This window comes from Scardinius erythrophthalmus (genome assembly GCF_964197995.2).
Source record: "Scardinius erythrophthalmus genome assembly, chromosome: 6".
NCBI lineage: Eukaryota > Metazoa > Chordata > Actinopteri > Cypriniformes > Leuciscidae > Scardinius > Scardinius erythrophthalmus.
The window spans coordinates 15,995,328-16,013,185 of record NC_138226.1 but is presented as its reverse complement, the minus strand read 5'-3'; the positions used below and the strand labels follow the sequence as shown (position 1 = coordinate 16,013,185).

The 17,858-nt window shown below is 37.3% G+C and overlaps 1 protein-coding gene across 10 annotated transcripts in view; it reads left to right on the top strand.

Annotated features, from left to right (window-relative positions):
- The window catches only part of dachd (dachshund d), a 106,136-nt gene that overhangs the window by 76,167 nt on the left and 12,111 nt on the right, over positions 1-17,858 (top strand). For 5 of the 10 annotated variants that reach the window (XM_081367494.1, XM_081367498.1, XM_081367492.1 and 2 more), the window contains 2 exons: positions 206-340; positions 17,184-17,329. In XM_081367494.1, coding sequence (XP_081223620.1) covers positions 206-340; positions 17,184-17,329 — 281 coding nt within the window. Of the gene's footprint in view, positions 1-205; positions 341-2,343; positions 2,497-17,183; positions 17,330-17,858 lie in introns of all 10 variants that reach the window. The other 5 variants (XM_081367490.1, XM_081367496.1, XM_081367493.1 and 2 more) reach the window with 2 other exon arrangements.

Here is a 17,858-nt window from a genome sequence, read left to right as displayed (position 1 = left end):
TTTGATTGACTGGCGCATTGATTTGGAGATGAGGTATACCACAAGTCACTAACAGTTGAAAGCCAAGGACGTATTAACCTTCTCTGGCCACTGGACGACGAGGGCTCTTTTCAACTAGAATAATTATTTATCACTCGAGGTGTTTTGCATTGTCAATTGAGAGCGTGTGAAGATGGGAATAATGTGTCTCTGTGTTCTCTCAAAGCTGTGCATCAGAATGGACTGTCGATGAACCAGGCATTTTTGGGTCTGTCTCCCAGCATCTTACCCGGGCCTAAAGAGGGCGACCTGGCAACTCACGACATCGGCCATGAGGCCAAAAGAATGCACCTCGAGAAAGGTCAGAGTTCAAAACCTAAATCCAACAAAATAGCTCTATTGTTTTATTTTATGGAAATATCTGTGAAACACTTTGGGGTATGGCACTACTGTGCAAAAATCAAGTTATTGGTTTCCATGATATTTTTCTTATTACACGGTAAAAGGATTAGTTCACTTCAGAATTAAAATTTCCTGATAATTTACTCACCCCCTCATCATCCAAGATGTTCATGTCTTTCTTTGTTCAGTCGAAAAGAAATCAAGGTTTTTGAGGAAAACATTCCAGGATTTTTCTCCATATAGTGGACTTCAATAGGGTACAATGGTTTAAAGTTCGATGCAGCTTCAAAGGGTTCCCAGCCGCGGAATAAGGGTCTTATCTTGTGAAACGATCTGTCATTTTCAAAAAAATAAATAAATAAATAGTTTTAACCACAAATGCTCATCTTGTAGTAGCTCTGCGATGCGCCACATATTACGTAATAACGTTAGAAAATGGCCGATCGTTTCGCTAGATAAGACCCTTATTCCTCGACTGGGATCGTGTGGAGCCCTTTGAAGCTGCATTGAAACTGATATTTGGACCTTCAAACCATTGTAACCTATTGAAGTCCACTATATGGAGAAAAATCCTGGAATGTTTTCCTCAAAAACTTTAATTTCTTTTCGACTGAAGAAAAAAAAGACATGAACATCATGGATGACGTGGGGTGAGTAATATTATCAGGAAATTCTAATTCTGAAGTGAACTAATCCTTTAATCTCTCTTTTATACAGAAAACTTGGTACAAAAATGTTTGTTTGGATTGTAATGGGCTTTTAAGTAAGTGCAAGTAATAGTAACTTGCACTATTAATTAAATAGCTTAGTTTAGAAACGTGTTGATAACTATAGCTATGCATGTAGCAAGTAGAATGCTATATATACTACTGTTTCAATAAGATTTTTATTTAATTTTATTTTTTGAAAGACATTTATACTTTTATTCAGCAAGAATCCATAAAATTGATCTATTTTCAGATTTGCCATCACAGGAATAAATTACATTTTTGAATATATTAAAACAGAAAATATATTAACAATTGTAATAATATTTCAGAATATTACTATAATGATTTTACTGTATTTTTGATCAAATAAATGCTGCCTAGGTAAGCACAATACTTTCTTTCAAAAACATAAAAAATCTTACTATCCCCAAACTTTTGAAAGGTAGTCTATCTTAGTACCTTAACATTACCATTTATAATATCACTGCACCATGGAGATATATATATATCACTGCACCATGGAGATATATATATATATATATATATGTTTATTTATGTCTATTTATTAATTAATTTTTTAGACTGAAATCCATCCAACCTGATCAATTTACACTCTGAACAAAAATAATTGGTAACACTTTACAATAAGGTTCATTAGTTAACATTAGTTAATATATTAACTAACATGAACTAACAATGAGCAATAGGCTACATTTGTTACAGTATTCTTTGTTATATCGTTGTTAATGTTAGTTAATAAAAATACAGCTGTTCATTGTTCATGTTAGTTCACAGTGCATTAACTAATGTTAACAAATACAACCTTTGATTTTGATAACGTATTAGTAAATGTCGAAATTAATATTAACTAAGATTAATAAATGCTGAATAAGAATTGTTCATTCTTAGTTCATGTTAACTAAGGTAACTAATGTTAACTAATGAACCTTATTGTAAAGTGTTACCAAATAATTTAATAAACACGGGTGGAGTGTCCATTTAAAAACTTTAAGAACACAAATTTAGACATTGATTATGATTCCCAGATGCCTTTTTTTTTTACTATATTCAATCCAAACAAATCTCCAGCTCTTGAGTATAAAATTGGAGGCTGCTAAACATTTGACAAATTTCTATACTTTTCAGTTTTCAATATTTACTTTTATCTGGCAAAGAAAAAATGAAGTGTCCTCTCATATGCTTTGCATAAACACAAAATGATGCATATAATAGATTTGAGAACTGTCTCCAGGCGGAATGCAGGGCTGGGGAAGTGTTGGAGAGGGTGATAATGACATTAAAACCACGGTGGAAATCACTGGGCTGCACGTCCCCTGCTGGATCTGCCCGGAGAGGAGGCGCTGTGTAGCTCTCTCCCATAGACCAACCAAGCCTGTGAATCAAAGTAATTAGCATGATTATATGAATTTACAGGTCAGACCTTAGGTGTGATGGGTGGGGGGGGGGGCTGAAGATGAGGTTTTTGTGTGGGTCTTAGGGGGATTGGTGTGTGCGGTCGATGTGTTTTGTTCATTCTCGATCTCACGTTTCTAGTGACTGATTGTGTACTATACGAGGCCACTGACATCTTGGCCTGTTTATGATAACATTATCACAGTACGCGTGATTCATTTTTTCCTATCGTTCCCCAATAGAGATGTGGAGATGGATCTGTCTAATCCCCCAGCACGCCACGGTTCCACCAGCCCCTTAAGATATCAATTGAGTTATATTGGTCCTGATTCTCTCCGACCGAGTGAAAATCCACATTGTCTATTTGCATCGCTGCTGCATTATCATTCAGATGCTTGGCATGCTTAATATGTCACTCCTCTTGATTAGAATCCAAAGCTCTCTAACGTGTGCGGCAAAGGTCTCGGGCTGTGGAAAACATTTTTATAAAATAATCCATTAATGCAGAGGAGTGCAACTAAATTAGTTACCAATTTGCTGAGCATGAATTAATGAACAGAGCTTCTCCTGGCTCCCAGAGTTGTAATTTTCATAATAACCTCAGACCTTTATTTGGCAGGTTGTTTAGTTTTTTCGTTTGAAGGTTTTCATTAGTCTAATGAGGACTGTGCAAGGGCGAGCAGTCAGCACAATTTACATGAGGAAGCTATCATAATAAATGAGGCAATTTGAATAACACGCACAGGTTTATGCCGCGAGATGAGAGAGATCGTAGCGCCGGATCTGGAGGTAACCAATACATTAGACCAACTAATAACCAAAGTAATCCCAATAAAAGCCTTAAGTGAAGGGAATAAAATTAATGATAGATATATTGAACTGTAATGATATGATACATGATGCATTAGATTAATAAAATAAATGTGTCCCATTGTTAAAGAGGAGGGGCTCGTCTGGCTTGGCCTGCTTTTGTTTATGGCAGGCTTTTTAATTAGGGTTGTTCATTGGATCAGTTTGTTTAGACAAATGAGATTACATTCCAATGGTTTAATGATATTTCTCCACTTGTTTGATCTTTATGGTCCTGGCAGAGCATTAAATTAATGCTACGTCGTGCACTTTCGATTCAGTGTGACATATTACGATTGAGGTTTTTTACGTCACCTGTATCCAAGCAGGTTGAGGCAGCAGATGAGTTTGGGACAGTTTTTGTGTCTCGTGCAGTTAGAATATCACCAGTGCAATCAAAGTGCTGTTGTGGTAATGATACCGCACAATCACGTATGTGATATTTCTTCAATACAACAGTTCAATAAACAAGAAGTTCCTCTTCCTAAGTGAATCAGGAATTAATGAATCTGTTCGAGTAAATGAATGAACAGTTCAATAAAAAAAGAGGTTCATTTTAAGTAGCTTAAATTTTAGAATTTTTTTTACAATTTTGCCAGTTATTTTGTGTATTTTTGTTCCAAAACTAGTTCCCAGAAAAGTCAAAGCATTATCGTTGTGTGCTTCCGACCAACACACAGTATCACTGTTTTGTTCCTAAATGAATTAAGAATGAATGAATCTGTTTGAGTAAATGATCCAGTGACTCACTCATAAAGACAGTCTCTTGTTTTGTTCCTGAATGAATCAATGTATTTTGAATAAATCAGTTTAGTTAATGATTCAGTAATACACTCACAGACAGTAACCTGTTTTGTTCCAGAGTGTTTAGTTCCAATTGTTTTGAACAAATCGGTTGACTGAATAATTCAATGACTCATTCATATGAACACTAAATTGTTTCATTACTGAATAAATCAGTGTTTTTTTGTTGTAATGATTCACTCATAAAGACAAGGAACTTCTCGATTTAAGACCTCAATGCTATCACTCTCAGTTAATAAATTAAAAAGTTCTATAAAATAATACATTGTTAGCTACTCTTTGGTGTCCTTCATCTCTGTCATGTTTTGCCAGCATATCTGTGCAAGCAGAATTTTAGACCGCTTTAAGTAGCGCTTTACCTTGAAGTGAAGCAAAAAAGCGAACAGTTTGCTCACATTTATTATAAAGTCTGGACTAATTGAATTGCTTCACAAAGGGAATCTGTCAGAATTGTTTTTGACAAGCCTCGCTCTTGTGAAACAGCAGGTAGTTGACAAACAAGGAAATTTGAAAGGCTCTAAAGCCTTTGGCAGTAAACTCATTTTGGACATCAAACATTTAACATGGTTCCTCTCCTTGGGGGAGCCGCTCGTGAATATATCCACATATGGGCGGGCGCTGTAGTTTAGCGCCGCACAATAACAACACTAGAAGAGTAATTTATGGGATAATAACTGCAAACAGTTTCACTTACCCAAAGGAATGGTAGAGGTTTATTTTTACCAAATGAGAGCTGCTCTCACATAAATTATTTCTGCATTATTGATCATAACAGATGAGTCATATGTGATGACATTGATGAGTGGCAATGTAATATTGATGCCGCATGGCATGTTTAGCTATGCGAAATTTGATTTGTGTAAAGGATGCTCGTATTGTAAAAGCGCACAAACACTTTTTCCAGTACTTTTTTGTACCACATTTTTTATAATGCTTACAATTGTCCTAAATGTCCTGAAAAAACGGGGGAAATGATCACACCTGATCATGAAGTAATTTCTTTCTAGGTCTACATAAAGCATCACTTCTTATTGAGTATTGCTACAAATAATCCTGATGCCTTCATTTTACAAGTGTATATATGATTATTACCCTTTCCCCCTTTCGTAGTTAACACAGTATTCAAATACGTAAATGACCACATCCTCATCACAAGCATATTGTGTGACTTTAAAGAAACACTGTACCATCACTGAGTCTCTCTATTGACAGTACATCATGACTTTGGTTATGCGAGTGATTGATGCGTACACCCCCTCCTCTGAATTCAGCATTAAATGTGCGTGGAATAATCGGATCTGATTTGGCCAAACAGACAAGCGCAGAGATGCAGTCATATGAATAATGGAGCATGGCAGCCGCAGTATCACTCCGATAATTTGCCAGCTGGTCAGTGAATGGCAAAGCATGTGTTAGCCATTATATGATTTCATCATAAAATACCTCATCCCTAAGAACATCAAAAGATGCGAAAATAAAAGTTCTTTGCTTTTAAAAACTCAAATGAAAGAGAAAAATATGAATCCTTAAAAAAGTGGTGTACAAAACCATGCTTTTATACTTTTAAGGTTAGTCTGACTTTATGTAACATTACATTTGTGTATTGTTACTTGCAGATGGACTAACATTGTAAGATCTTGGATTTTCAAGTTTCATGATATTAAATTTAATAGACATGAAGGGAATGGGGAAATCTACTGTGATTTTTATTTTTTTTTTGTATCTTGCAGAATTAGATATTGTTCTTGCAGTGCAAGAATGAAAACTCATTAGATTGCTTCGCTGATGTAATTGTCTTCACAAACCCTAAGGACAGAGGCTTTATTTCATTTAGAGCATAACGCTTGAGAAATAATATGGCTAATTTCACTTAGCGTACTGCGAAGGAAATTGTACAAATTTGGTGGACCTTTTGAACAAAGTAAACATTATGATGTTTGATTCTTGCTGTATCATATAGCATGATGTGGAAAGTGGGATGTTTTCCACTGTAGTAGTCTGTAAATACAAAAATGAACACAAAGTTACTTGTAACTATGGAAGACGAATGTAACTATGGAAAATGAAATAAAATAAATAAATGGGTAATTGTGACACAAATTTTAAGATAAGAAATAGTCACATTGTTAGATATGAAGTCACAGTTGAAAGAAGTCACGGTTACAAGAAATGTATTTAAAATAAAATTTTTATTGTTATATAAGTACCTGTTAATTATTGTGGTGGAATTCGAAAAGTTGTTACTCATTACTCCCTACTTCAAAAAATAAAAAAACATTTGATTGCATATCAAGCATTTATTTTAATGTGTTTCACTGATTTCAGTTTGATCAACCAGAAGCCAAAACTATTGAGCGAGGAATACAGTAGTTAGTTCAGAAATGTTTCCGGTCCAGCAGTTTTATGAACACCATCTTGCGTTGTTATAGAGACATTGTTTTTTGCTTAGCAAACATGTTACTTACAACACACCTCCGGTTCTTTAACTTCATGTCTGATCATGGTATACTTGCACACTCTCCTTTCATCAGACACACTTGCTTTCCAAGCATGTTTTCTATTGCCTTTTTAAGTGTCCTTGAGATTCTGGCTTCAAAAGTGAAACGGACTGAGGCTTGTGCTGACTCGGCCGACTTTTCCTAAGACAAAAGGCTGGATCATTAGCCATTGGGGATCTGGAATGTGACTTGGCAGACAATCGTGGTGTATGATCAAACAACTTGTCAGTGTGTTCTGTCGAAATGAAGGGGTGCGAAAAGAAAGAAAAAAACATTCAATAGAGGATCAATCAAGTTTGTGAGCAGCGAAACAAATAGTGCTGATGATGCAAACGTGGGCCGTCCCTCCAGGACATGGCGCTTCATTTGGATATTTGTTCTCCCTCATGAATGTTCCATTACGTGATACCATGGACTGCTAATCACATTCCACAAGAAAGACAGTGCTTTTAGGAATGTTGAAAAGCGAGTGATTCTTTCTAATCTTTGAAATGCCTTAAAAGTGTCAGAATGCTTTCTCCTGCCAAGATGTAAGGCTTAGATAGAGAGATAAATATGCTGTGGTCAGCTAAGAGTATCTCACGAGCAGAGAGGCAAATTTAATAATGTATTATCATTCACTAGAGAAGGTGAAATCTCCTTGTCCATCACAACACGCCAGGGCCGTTTTATGTTACCCTTCATTTCAAAGGGAGCAATGTGCTGCAGAGACACCTGCTCTGATAAAAAGGAAAGATGCAGCTCTTGGCCTAGAGGGTTAGGGCTTCGCTTTTTGATTGCACTGGTAGTTCCAGCGTTTTCCTTTCGCTCAGTTTGCAAGTGAGTTTCTTTTTGTTTTGCACTACAAGGGCAATTAGAATGAACATGGTTCATTGTGCAGCATGGACAGTCTCTTTGTGAATTCTAAGTACATATCCCTTGTACTTAGCATCTGCCCTTAACGGTATGCGCACTGCTGTGAACATATTTATCATTTGCTTGCCCTTGGACAGACGAAATGTAACCATTAGCAATGCCGTTTATGCTAATTTGCAATTCAAGATGCAAAAAGCTTAAGAACAACTGTTGTGTTAAGGTAAGGTTGACCCTGACTTTCTATGACCCAGACGTCCCAGACATAACAATTAAATACCTCAAAGATCATTGTTTTCTGTGCACGTTTTTGTTTTTGTAAACATCATGTTCACAGGCAGATTTACCAGACGTAACTAAAAAAGATGTTTTACTGACATAAAAAACAGATTTCACTTTGTACATCCATTATAACTTGTGTTAAAGGGACAGTTCACCCCAAAATGGAAATTCTGTTTTGTTGTTTGGACCTCATTGACTTCCAAAATATCTTCTCCTGTATTCTGCAAAAGAAAAGGAAAACATACTGGTTTATAACGAGACAAGGGAGAGTAAATGTTATAAATTCTTTTTTGGGTGAACTATCCCTTTAATGTCATATTGGGGCACTTACACAGTAATGCAGCTCTCTTATTAAGCTGCTGAGTTTAGGGTAAAGTGTGTCAAATTTTACAATTTCACTGTTCCATAATTATCAACGGATACTTAGGGCTGTTATATCCTTTCACTGTGAACAAAATCGTTCCTAATAAAAGAGAATAGGGGGTAGAGAAAAACTGCGGGAATACTAATTCTCTTCTAGCATTTGAAAGCTCGCCTAAGTGTTCCAGTCACCTTGACTTTGCAGCCACAGGCCCGGAGATGCTGTTGCTTATCCCGCCTAACCCCAGCCTGTCAATTAGGTGTTTAAAAATTAATCTCTTTAACTGGAAATACCATGCCAGCTTTCTTCCATCTGTAAATGGAGTGTTATTAATTCAAGCTGCGCAAAGCCAGTGTTATGAATAATGTTATCAAAACAGATTTCCACACGTTTAACACATCACCCGCTTTTAAAAATCCTAAGTATTTTTTTATAGCTGTGAACCAGACGCAAATGGATTTGCATCCATTTTCCTTTGCTCATGAGGGCATGAGATACACAGAGAGAGGGCGTCAGATGGGGGGCTCCTAAGCTCTGCTTTTTAAAAAGTTTACATTTACATTTCTTTTTGTCTTTCATCTTCTGTCTCCAAAGCGGCTCAGTACATAGAGCCTGGATTAGTGCCAGAGTCGATTGTCGCCCCAAACATCCTCATTCCCTGTAGGATTGCTGCGAATCACATTAATATGTCCGCCCGTCTTCGATGAAACGCACTCCACTGTGATCAGTTCACAGACTATCTCCCGTTTCTCAGTGTTCGAGTGCTTGTTCTATCAAAGCGTTTTGATTATGTCGGGTTTTTTACTCCTTGTTTGAATTTCTAATATCATTGCGTGTAAAATGTGGAAGGCATTTACATATTGGCGCCGAAACACATTTGTTTCTGTGTAAGGACAGCAATATCTGCATTTATAAAAGATAGAAGAAGAGAAAATTCAAACAGATGTGAGCTGAGGACAATTCCAGTTAACAAAAATAAATAAAGATGTCCACACAGACCCATCTCTAGAGATGATTAGCACTAGATTGCGCAGAAGGCTTCCAAAGTGTGATTGTAGTAGGCTAATCTAGCTTTCAGGGTGTGCACCAGTAAGCATTCAATGATCAATAAATGGACTCATTTTGGGCTGATTACTTCTGTAATGCATGCTAATAATGAACGGCCAAAACGCATAAAAAGTTTTACGTTTTTAGTTGAAAACAGTGTCGTGTCAACAGCCCCTAAACCGAGACATGTTTGATTTCCAGACCTTAGTGATCATCACCCCCCACATAGACCCTAAACAAGACCCTCCACTACATACGAGTCCTGCATACATTTGCTTCTCAAAAGGCAATTAATTCATAGGCCTTTGAGAACATTATTTACTCATCCTTCTTTACCTTTATTAATCGGGTTATGCAACCCTCTCTCACTAAAGCTTCATCTACCTTTGAGGAGTGTCTGTTTTTGGCAACGATGGTTGTCATTGTATGCCGAGTGCGGTCTTTCTGTAGGACGCTCACTTGAAGAAACAAAAGTAGTGGAGGGGCTTTTTTATGCAGTCATCACAGGCAGTCAAGCCTTTAATCCTCAGCGGTCCGATAATGACATCCCCTCTGCATTTATTACATGGAGGAGCGTGGAAAAACGCTGACTTTGAACAAATGAACACTCTGACCTTTATGCAATAAATATGACACAGGCCATATAAAAAGACAAGATATCTTCTTCTGCTGGGGTTTGCATCAGAGACTCTTTGCTTTGCCGCTGCTGTATGGCCCACTACCAGAAAACAAGATGTCTGCGACAATACAGCACATGAAATCGCAAAGCATCGATCTTTGGAACACAAAGTTTCACAAGGAAAGTCAATGGGGTTCAATGTTGCTTTGGACCTAATTGATACTAATTGTTTAGACAAAGCACTCCTCAAAATTTCTTTTGTGTTTCACAGATATAGGTTTGGAAATATAGGTTTGGAATGACAGGGTTAGTAAATAATGATGGGTGAACTGTTGGCGAGGCTAGTCCCCCCACAATGATCTAAACCCCTACTGCCCGCCAAAGTATATAATGATAGTTGATGTTGTTAAAAACTGTAAGTTGTTATATCTTTAAAGTAGAAAATAACCAAAAGTTGAATTGCTGTTAATTTATTTGATCTAACAATCATTTTATGCTCTGTGTATGCGTCTTATAATCTTAACAGTTTGCTGTAGCTTGTTGCCACCACACAAGACCTGTATTTTTTTCCTCTGGTGGTGAACTGTTCACCATAAAGGCTGCTTTTGTTTTTATCCCTGACCGTGTGCGACAGTTAAGGATTTATGAAGATTTCCTCCCCTTCGCCTGCCCATCTGTGCGGCTGTCTTCAGCGTGGCCTTGAGAATATGTTTCAATTTATTAAGCCAAACCAAAGGACTCATTATTTCAGAAGAGGGGCACGGAGTGACACACAGAATTGGTTATTAATGGAAAGTCTCTGCCACAGGGCAGTTGAAATTTAATGATATCCTACAAGAAAATATGATGGTGTCACTTTCCCAAAAGTCATGCGAAATGTCAGCGTTTTAAGGTCCCGACGCTAATTTTATGCCCGTGCACAGTAATGTTTGGGAGCGCGTTTAGGAAACACGGCCCAGTGCCTGTGCTGATTATCCCCCTCACCTTCCTTGTGCTCTCAAATGGGTTTGTGCAGCAAGCGATTTAATCTCTAAGTGTAGGGAACATTAGGAGAGAGAGAGCGAGAGAGAGGACAGAGAAACACCACAGTGCATTTCTCAGAGATAAGGCTTTCCAAGTCAAATGTTACCTGTTAATCCAGGGCCGACCGACTCCAGCACTTGACTTTGACTCTCAGCAGGAATTTGGTAATGGCTAATTTTCATCTCGGAATTAAAGAGCAGAAAAGAGCAAAGCCAAGTGGGTGTGAGCGGGTTTAGCGGTTCTGCTGTAGATAGTTGTGTCTGGTAGAATCCTGAAACAGGATTACTGTGGTTCTGTGATTCTGGTAGAATCCTGTAACACGTGTGTATTCACCGTGCCCATATGCACAACATATGCACCTTTAGGTAATTCTAATGGAATTTGCCCGCTACGGATCACAACACACATTTCTAACTGTGGTCTACATGTGTACACATGCTGTAAAGGTAAAATGCTTTAGTCTTTTTCTTGTTTTTATGTTTTGTTATGTACCCTAGTTGCAGTCTATCTATCTATCTATCTATCTATCTATCTATCTATCTATCTATCTATCTATCTATCTATCTATCTATCTATCTATCTATCTATCTATCTATCTATCTATCTATCTATCTATCTATCTATCTATCTATCTTATCTATCTATCTTATCTACAGTATCTATCTGTCTGTCTTTGCATACTAAGCAGTGATTAGTCTCTTCTTTCTTATCATTCTTTTTATCCATACTGTATAAATCGCTCTCTGTCTTTCTCTAACGTTTCTAATTTTTTTGTTAACTTCTTTTTTGGCATTCTTGCCTTTATTTTCTAGGACAGTACAAGAGTTCACAGGAAGCAGTGGTAGAGGAAAGAGGGCAACAGGGTCGGGTGGAACTACAGACTCCGACCTAACTGTCTTTTTACCTAAAAATATCCTTGGTGCTCTTATATTTAATTATCAAAATATCATTCTGTTTTTTAGAGTTAGTGATACATTAACATTTTTAAAGAGGTTCTTCAAACTGGCCACTTTCGGTTAGGTCAATAAAACAGTTTGCTGTTGAAATATTTAATGGAATGCAGAAGAGAGAGCAGACAATGCAGTTTTAAAGATTCACCTCTGTGTAATGCACTGTTGTCTCCATTTATGAGACTGAAAGGTCATAACCACTCCCCTGGAAGGAGGCAACTTCTTCAGCCCGCATTGGCAGGTCAAATAAAATGTAATTGTCTGCTGTAGGTAGCGGAGAGGGGAACTGACATCCTCCACGTTTTAAACATTCAATTCTCCTGCTGCGAGGAACACAGGTTTGCAAGGACACAGGCTTCACCTGTCAATATATCACAGTGACTGGCTAGCCAAATGCTGCAATGCTTTTCCCCCTCTCTCTCCCTCCTCCGGCTCAGTGCCTTCATTGGAGAAATCAGCTGAAAGGTCCACTGGGACCTCAATTCAAACACTGCAACTTGCAACATATGGCACATTTTCAGCTCCCAAGGTCAATTAAAGCTATTTATTGAGAGAATGTTGCTAAATTTCCCAAGGTTTCCACTCAATTCATCGCAGAGTGCCTTGTCTATCATATTAAAAATCAGTCGAGTGGTTTACACTCTCCTTGTCATGACTTTCCATCAAAGATATCAAAAGTGGTTCGAGACATTTTATCTTCTCTTATCGCAAACATCTCTTTTCGCTCTTCCCTTTTCCTCAACGCAGCCGCTCACAATACAAATCTAATAACATGTAAATTGGAGATAAGCCCAGATCCCTCCAAGTGATATTTTTTTACATTTATAGTTTTGTCAAGTTGATTTCCGAGCCCCTGTTTTAGCAGCACAACACATAAGGACTGAGAGAATTAACAGGAAAGGTGATTTATCATTGCTACCACACTGTCAAGGACTCCCACTGCTGCCACGGGAGGGAGGGACAGGGTGCGCGCGTTTGTGTGTGCACATGTTTACGTGTGCACATGTTTACGTGTGATTGTATGTGCGTTATTGTTTTAAATTATGGCATTTCATTCCAAATGCGTCGTATTTACAGCGTCCCATTTTTATTTGCGGCTCCTATTATCCAGCAAAACAGTTGCGCATGAAATGTTATTTGTGACACGGCTGACCTAAAAGGATTTCATAAGGATTTCATTTTTGAGGCAGAAAGCTGCAAACGGACCTGTCACAGCTGCTGCTGGCAGCCCCGGTGGAGAAATATCACCTGGAAAACACAGCTCTCTCCTTCGCTCTCTTCATCATGCTGGCGTCTGGCACTGTAATTAAGTCCAAGTCAATGATTCTGGACCAATGGCAGGAAATAAACAGCTAAAACCTGGCCAAAATGGAGTGCTAGAAACAAGAGAATGCTCACAGACACAATTGCACTCAAGTGTGGCAAATGTAAATGGAGACTGACCAAAAAAAATGGCAAATTTCGGTTATTTGAGAGCTGAATTGGTCATTTGAGATGAAATGTGCTGTTTGCTTTCTAATGCATGACAGATTGTTTCCTAGTAACAAAGCAATATGAGCCACCCTGTGATCCAGTATTGTGTTTGCGGCGAGGTCCTGCTGAGTCTAAAGCAGAAGTTGGTTTAAGCAATGATGTATTATTAATGCCAACACCAAATCCAGGACTACGGTGGCTGCAAACCAAATACAGGCTTCTGACATCCAATTCTCCTCTATTGTTTCTCATTTGCTGATTCGCTACATGTTTGGCATCCAAAGAATCAGAGCCATAAATGAGACAAAGAGAAGAAAACATACTGTGTATATTCTGCGATGTAATAATTACATCAAATTCATATAATTCACTCTGTTTACATGATCTGTTAATGATTGCACAAAACTAAGCCATCAAACAGCATTAAAACAAATTTTCGTAATTATTTTTTTCTTTTACATTTTATTACAAGCACATGCACGCTCATTATTCGGCCGCCCATTGTTGGTAATGATCTGGAGTAAAATGCTAGTTAAATCGGGGAGAGATTGGTGGAGACCCTCCATGGATTCCCAGCACTCCTCTTGGCCTTTCCTCCGTCCAAGAATTTCGAATCGTAAAGTCTTAATAGTGGCAGCTGATATTCAACTGTTGGTTGGCTGAATGTTTCCAGGGCATTTGCAGATGCTCGGAATAATCTCTTATGTTTTGCTGCAATCTGCTGCAGAGATGGTTGAAATAAATACTTTAAACTAATTAATGTAGGACCAGCTGTTACCAAGCCTTGGCTGGCGTTAGTGAATGCTGATGGCAGAAGAGGGGCTCCTCAAGTCATGCCGTGTTTGTGCATGATTTAGGGAGTCATATAAACACGTATTAATTCTGTATGAGGGCCTGATTCTGGGGTTTAATACTTAAACTGAAATGCATGAGAAATAGATTTCTACGCTTTTTAATTACTAGTATATAGTGATTTAAAACAAATGTTGTAATGACTTATAATACACCTTAATAATTAATAATTAGTTACCATAATTAGTTTGATCATCTTGTAAAATATAATATAAATATTGCCCATGAGTAGTTTAAACAAACACTTACAATAAATGTATAAACCACAATGTATAGCTTATCCCATACCGTTTGTGCTTTGAATGAATGACCAAGAATTTTGTAGGCGTTTAATTAAATATGAGGTATATAAAAACATAATGATTTTTTATAGATTTTCTCATTTAGAATATTTTATCTAAATTGCAAATAAAACACTTTAGTCAGGAAGTGAATTTATGCATTGCAATATTATAGTATACTATTTAAAAAATAGATATTCATTATGAAATTTGCTAAAGATTAAATTTTACAGTGTTGAATTATTAGTGTTTTAAAGATTAACATTAAGTGGGTGTTAGATGACAGCAAAAATGTGATGTAATGTAAAAATGGGGGAAATTAGCATGCTTAAAATGGTACACACATTTGTGCATCCCTATTTGATAAAATGAACTACACTGTACATCAAAAGGCATTATCAATTCATTCATAATGCGTTACATTAATATAATGTATTATTGAGATATTCTTCTTTGTTCTTGCCATTTAGACAGTCTGTAATGTGTTCTGTTAGTTGGTGACATGGCCTGTGTGTTTTCTCGTTTTCTAGCAGGCAGAATATTGTGAGACTTCTGCTGTGATTGGCAGCACGCTATGACAGCGTGAAGATAGTGTCAGCGCAGGGCTGTGTGGTTTAAAGTGAGTTATGATAGTCTGTGTGTACATGTTTGGCCATGTGTGTGTGGAGATGGATTCAGGGGGTTATGAGGCCTTTACGTGTGTGTAGTGATGGATGCAGGCCTATGATAGCCTGTATAAGGCTGTGGCTGTTAAGATAAATGTGGAGTTTTGATGGCCTGTGTGTGCGTGTTTGTGTGTGTGTGTGTGTGTGTGTGTGTATGTGTGGAGAGAGATGTAGAGTTATGATTGGCCGTGCAGCAGATGGCAGAGGTCTGCCCTAACGGAACTGATGAATGGCAGATGATGTCATCAGGGCACTGACAGGCACTGGTGGCTGCACAGGAAGTGAGCAAGAATCTGCTTTACATTTCAGCCCCACTGGACATCTGCTCAGTGTCCTCACTCACGTTATTCTCTTTCAGATGCAACTCAGATACTTTTTTAATACTTTAACTTGAAAACATTTTTAATTTAGGTAGGTAGTACTGTAGCCTAGTGGTTAAAGATCTGGCTGGTAACTGAAAGAATGCAGGTCCTAACCTCAACTATATCAATAATTTACAATAAAACATGCTTAAATATGACCGTAGAATGATGCATCATCCAATATATTATTACAGCAAATGAACTGAATCATTTGTTATTTTAGTTTTAATGCCTCCCTACCTGATGTCTTCTGATTTTTACAGAATCTAATAATTCATTTTTGAAATAGAGCTAATGTAAAATAATAAATGATATATTTATAAGATATAATAAAATATATGTACTATTTAGTTCACTCAAATTGAGTAATGGCAGATTTGAAAAAAATATTTATATATTTTATTTAATAATTAAAAAAAAAAAATAATATAAAAAATGTATATAATAATGAAAAAATCTGAAAGGTAAAATATATATATATATATATATATATATATAAACTAACACTATAATTATTATTATTATGATTTTCTTTTTTTTTTATTGCAGTGTACATATTCCTATAGCTCATGGTCAAACATGGCAATAGCAACGCCAAGGTCATGGGTTTTAATTCCAAGAAACACATGCTATTAAAGTGTGTTGCATGTTTTGTAAATGGATTTGGATTGAAGTGTCTGCCAAATGCATAAATGTAAATGTAATGCATATTGATTGTAACATAACTGTTTACTACACTATAAAGGGGATTACATTTTTTTTTTCTAATACGAGGTACTTCAGATTCCTTTCATTTACCAGCATAATGTTTAATAAGTTGACATGGTGATTAATCTGGGAAAGCTGTTTGTAAAGACATGCTGCACACTTTACAGTGTTCATCCCAGCGTTTTCTCTCCTTATGACATTCAGCTGGAAGTCCCAGTGGACTCGGTGATAAAATATATACTCTTTAATGTGCCGGCCCCTGTTTTTATTTGTCTGGTAGACATAAAATCCTTTTTCTTTTATTTCCAGAGGGTTTTAACTGCAGCCCCACCTGTGACATTTTACACCTGCACATTTATGTGTCAACCATCGACTGAGAGAAAATAAATGATATTTATTTTCCTCCTCTGTTTTGCTCTACCAGGTTCCTCTTGAATCTCTTCCAATCATATTGATTTTTTATGCACCGATTCCTTTGAGGGAGTTAATTCATTTGCCCAGAATGGCATTGCCAGTCTGCTGAGGGGGCGGCAGTAGTGTTGAAACATGGTCAATGAGGGTTCACCACCTTGTGCCATATGGCCTTTGTTGAGAAGCCAGGGCCCTTGCTAATCTCAGCTAGCCATATGCATCTGCTTGAGTGCAGTTTTTTCCTATCAGAGAGTTTCCGTGCCATATGGAACGGGTGGGCTTTGTCTCCCAACATATCCATGCCCTCAATGCTACCGAGAAACACATAATTTCCAAAAATGCAAATGCCTATTTCTTAGAAGGGCCTCTCATTTTATCTGTATGTAAAATCTCTCAAGCATTTATAGCGGCTATAAATACAGAAGCATCAATAATAGAGTGCCGTGTGACACTGACAGAATGGGCTATCAATCATACGTGCTTGATTGGGCATGCTTGTATAGATGTTAATTTTACATCTCACAAACAATCTGGGTGTATAAACACCAATTCAGGAAAATAATGATTTATTTTACAGCACAGTACTACATGAAGTGTGTCATCTGTTGTGCTGAATGTGTATGTTTCTCTGCTTGCCACCAGAAGAAACCCCCATGTGCACGCCGACGGCGAGAGACGGCTATGAGAGGCTGTCGTTTGCAGGTCAGACTTTACCTCCAGGATTCCCTTCACCCTTCCTCTTCCCTGATGGGCTGTCGTCTATAGAGACCCTTCTGACTAACATCCAGGTAGGAGACCTCTCTGTCAGAAGACATTTAGCAGAAGGTGAAATACGCCATGAATGGTCTTTCTTGATCCAGTTCTCCCTGGTTGATTCAGATGGTCTTCTAACTACTTATTAGTGAATTGGTCAAATTCAGACTATTCACAAAGCATTAATAAAATGCTTGACGACAAAAATGTGTTATGTTGGGAAACCAGCTAAGACCATCAAAGGCTCTCAGTCTGGTTTAAGTTCAGCGTAAGACTGAATTTCCCTCAAATGGACATTTGAAAATGGTATTGAGTTGAGGGTTTTTTTTAGCTATTGAAGTATAAGACATCCAAAGAAACTGTCGCTCAACATCTGAAATAAATGTTCAATAACCAAATTGATAAACAAACCAAATTGATGGATTGGACTGAATATAAAAGTAAAAAAAGAATAAGTCATAATAATTGAGTAGTATGATGATTCCAATAAAATGTTTCCCTTGAATTTTAGCAGACTATATCTGCTGTTTGCTATAGTAACGTTCTATTTTAGCCCACTGTGGA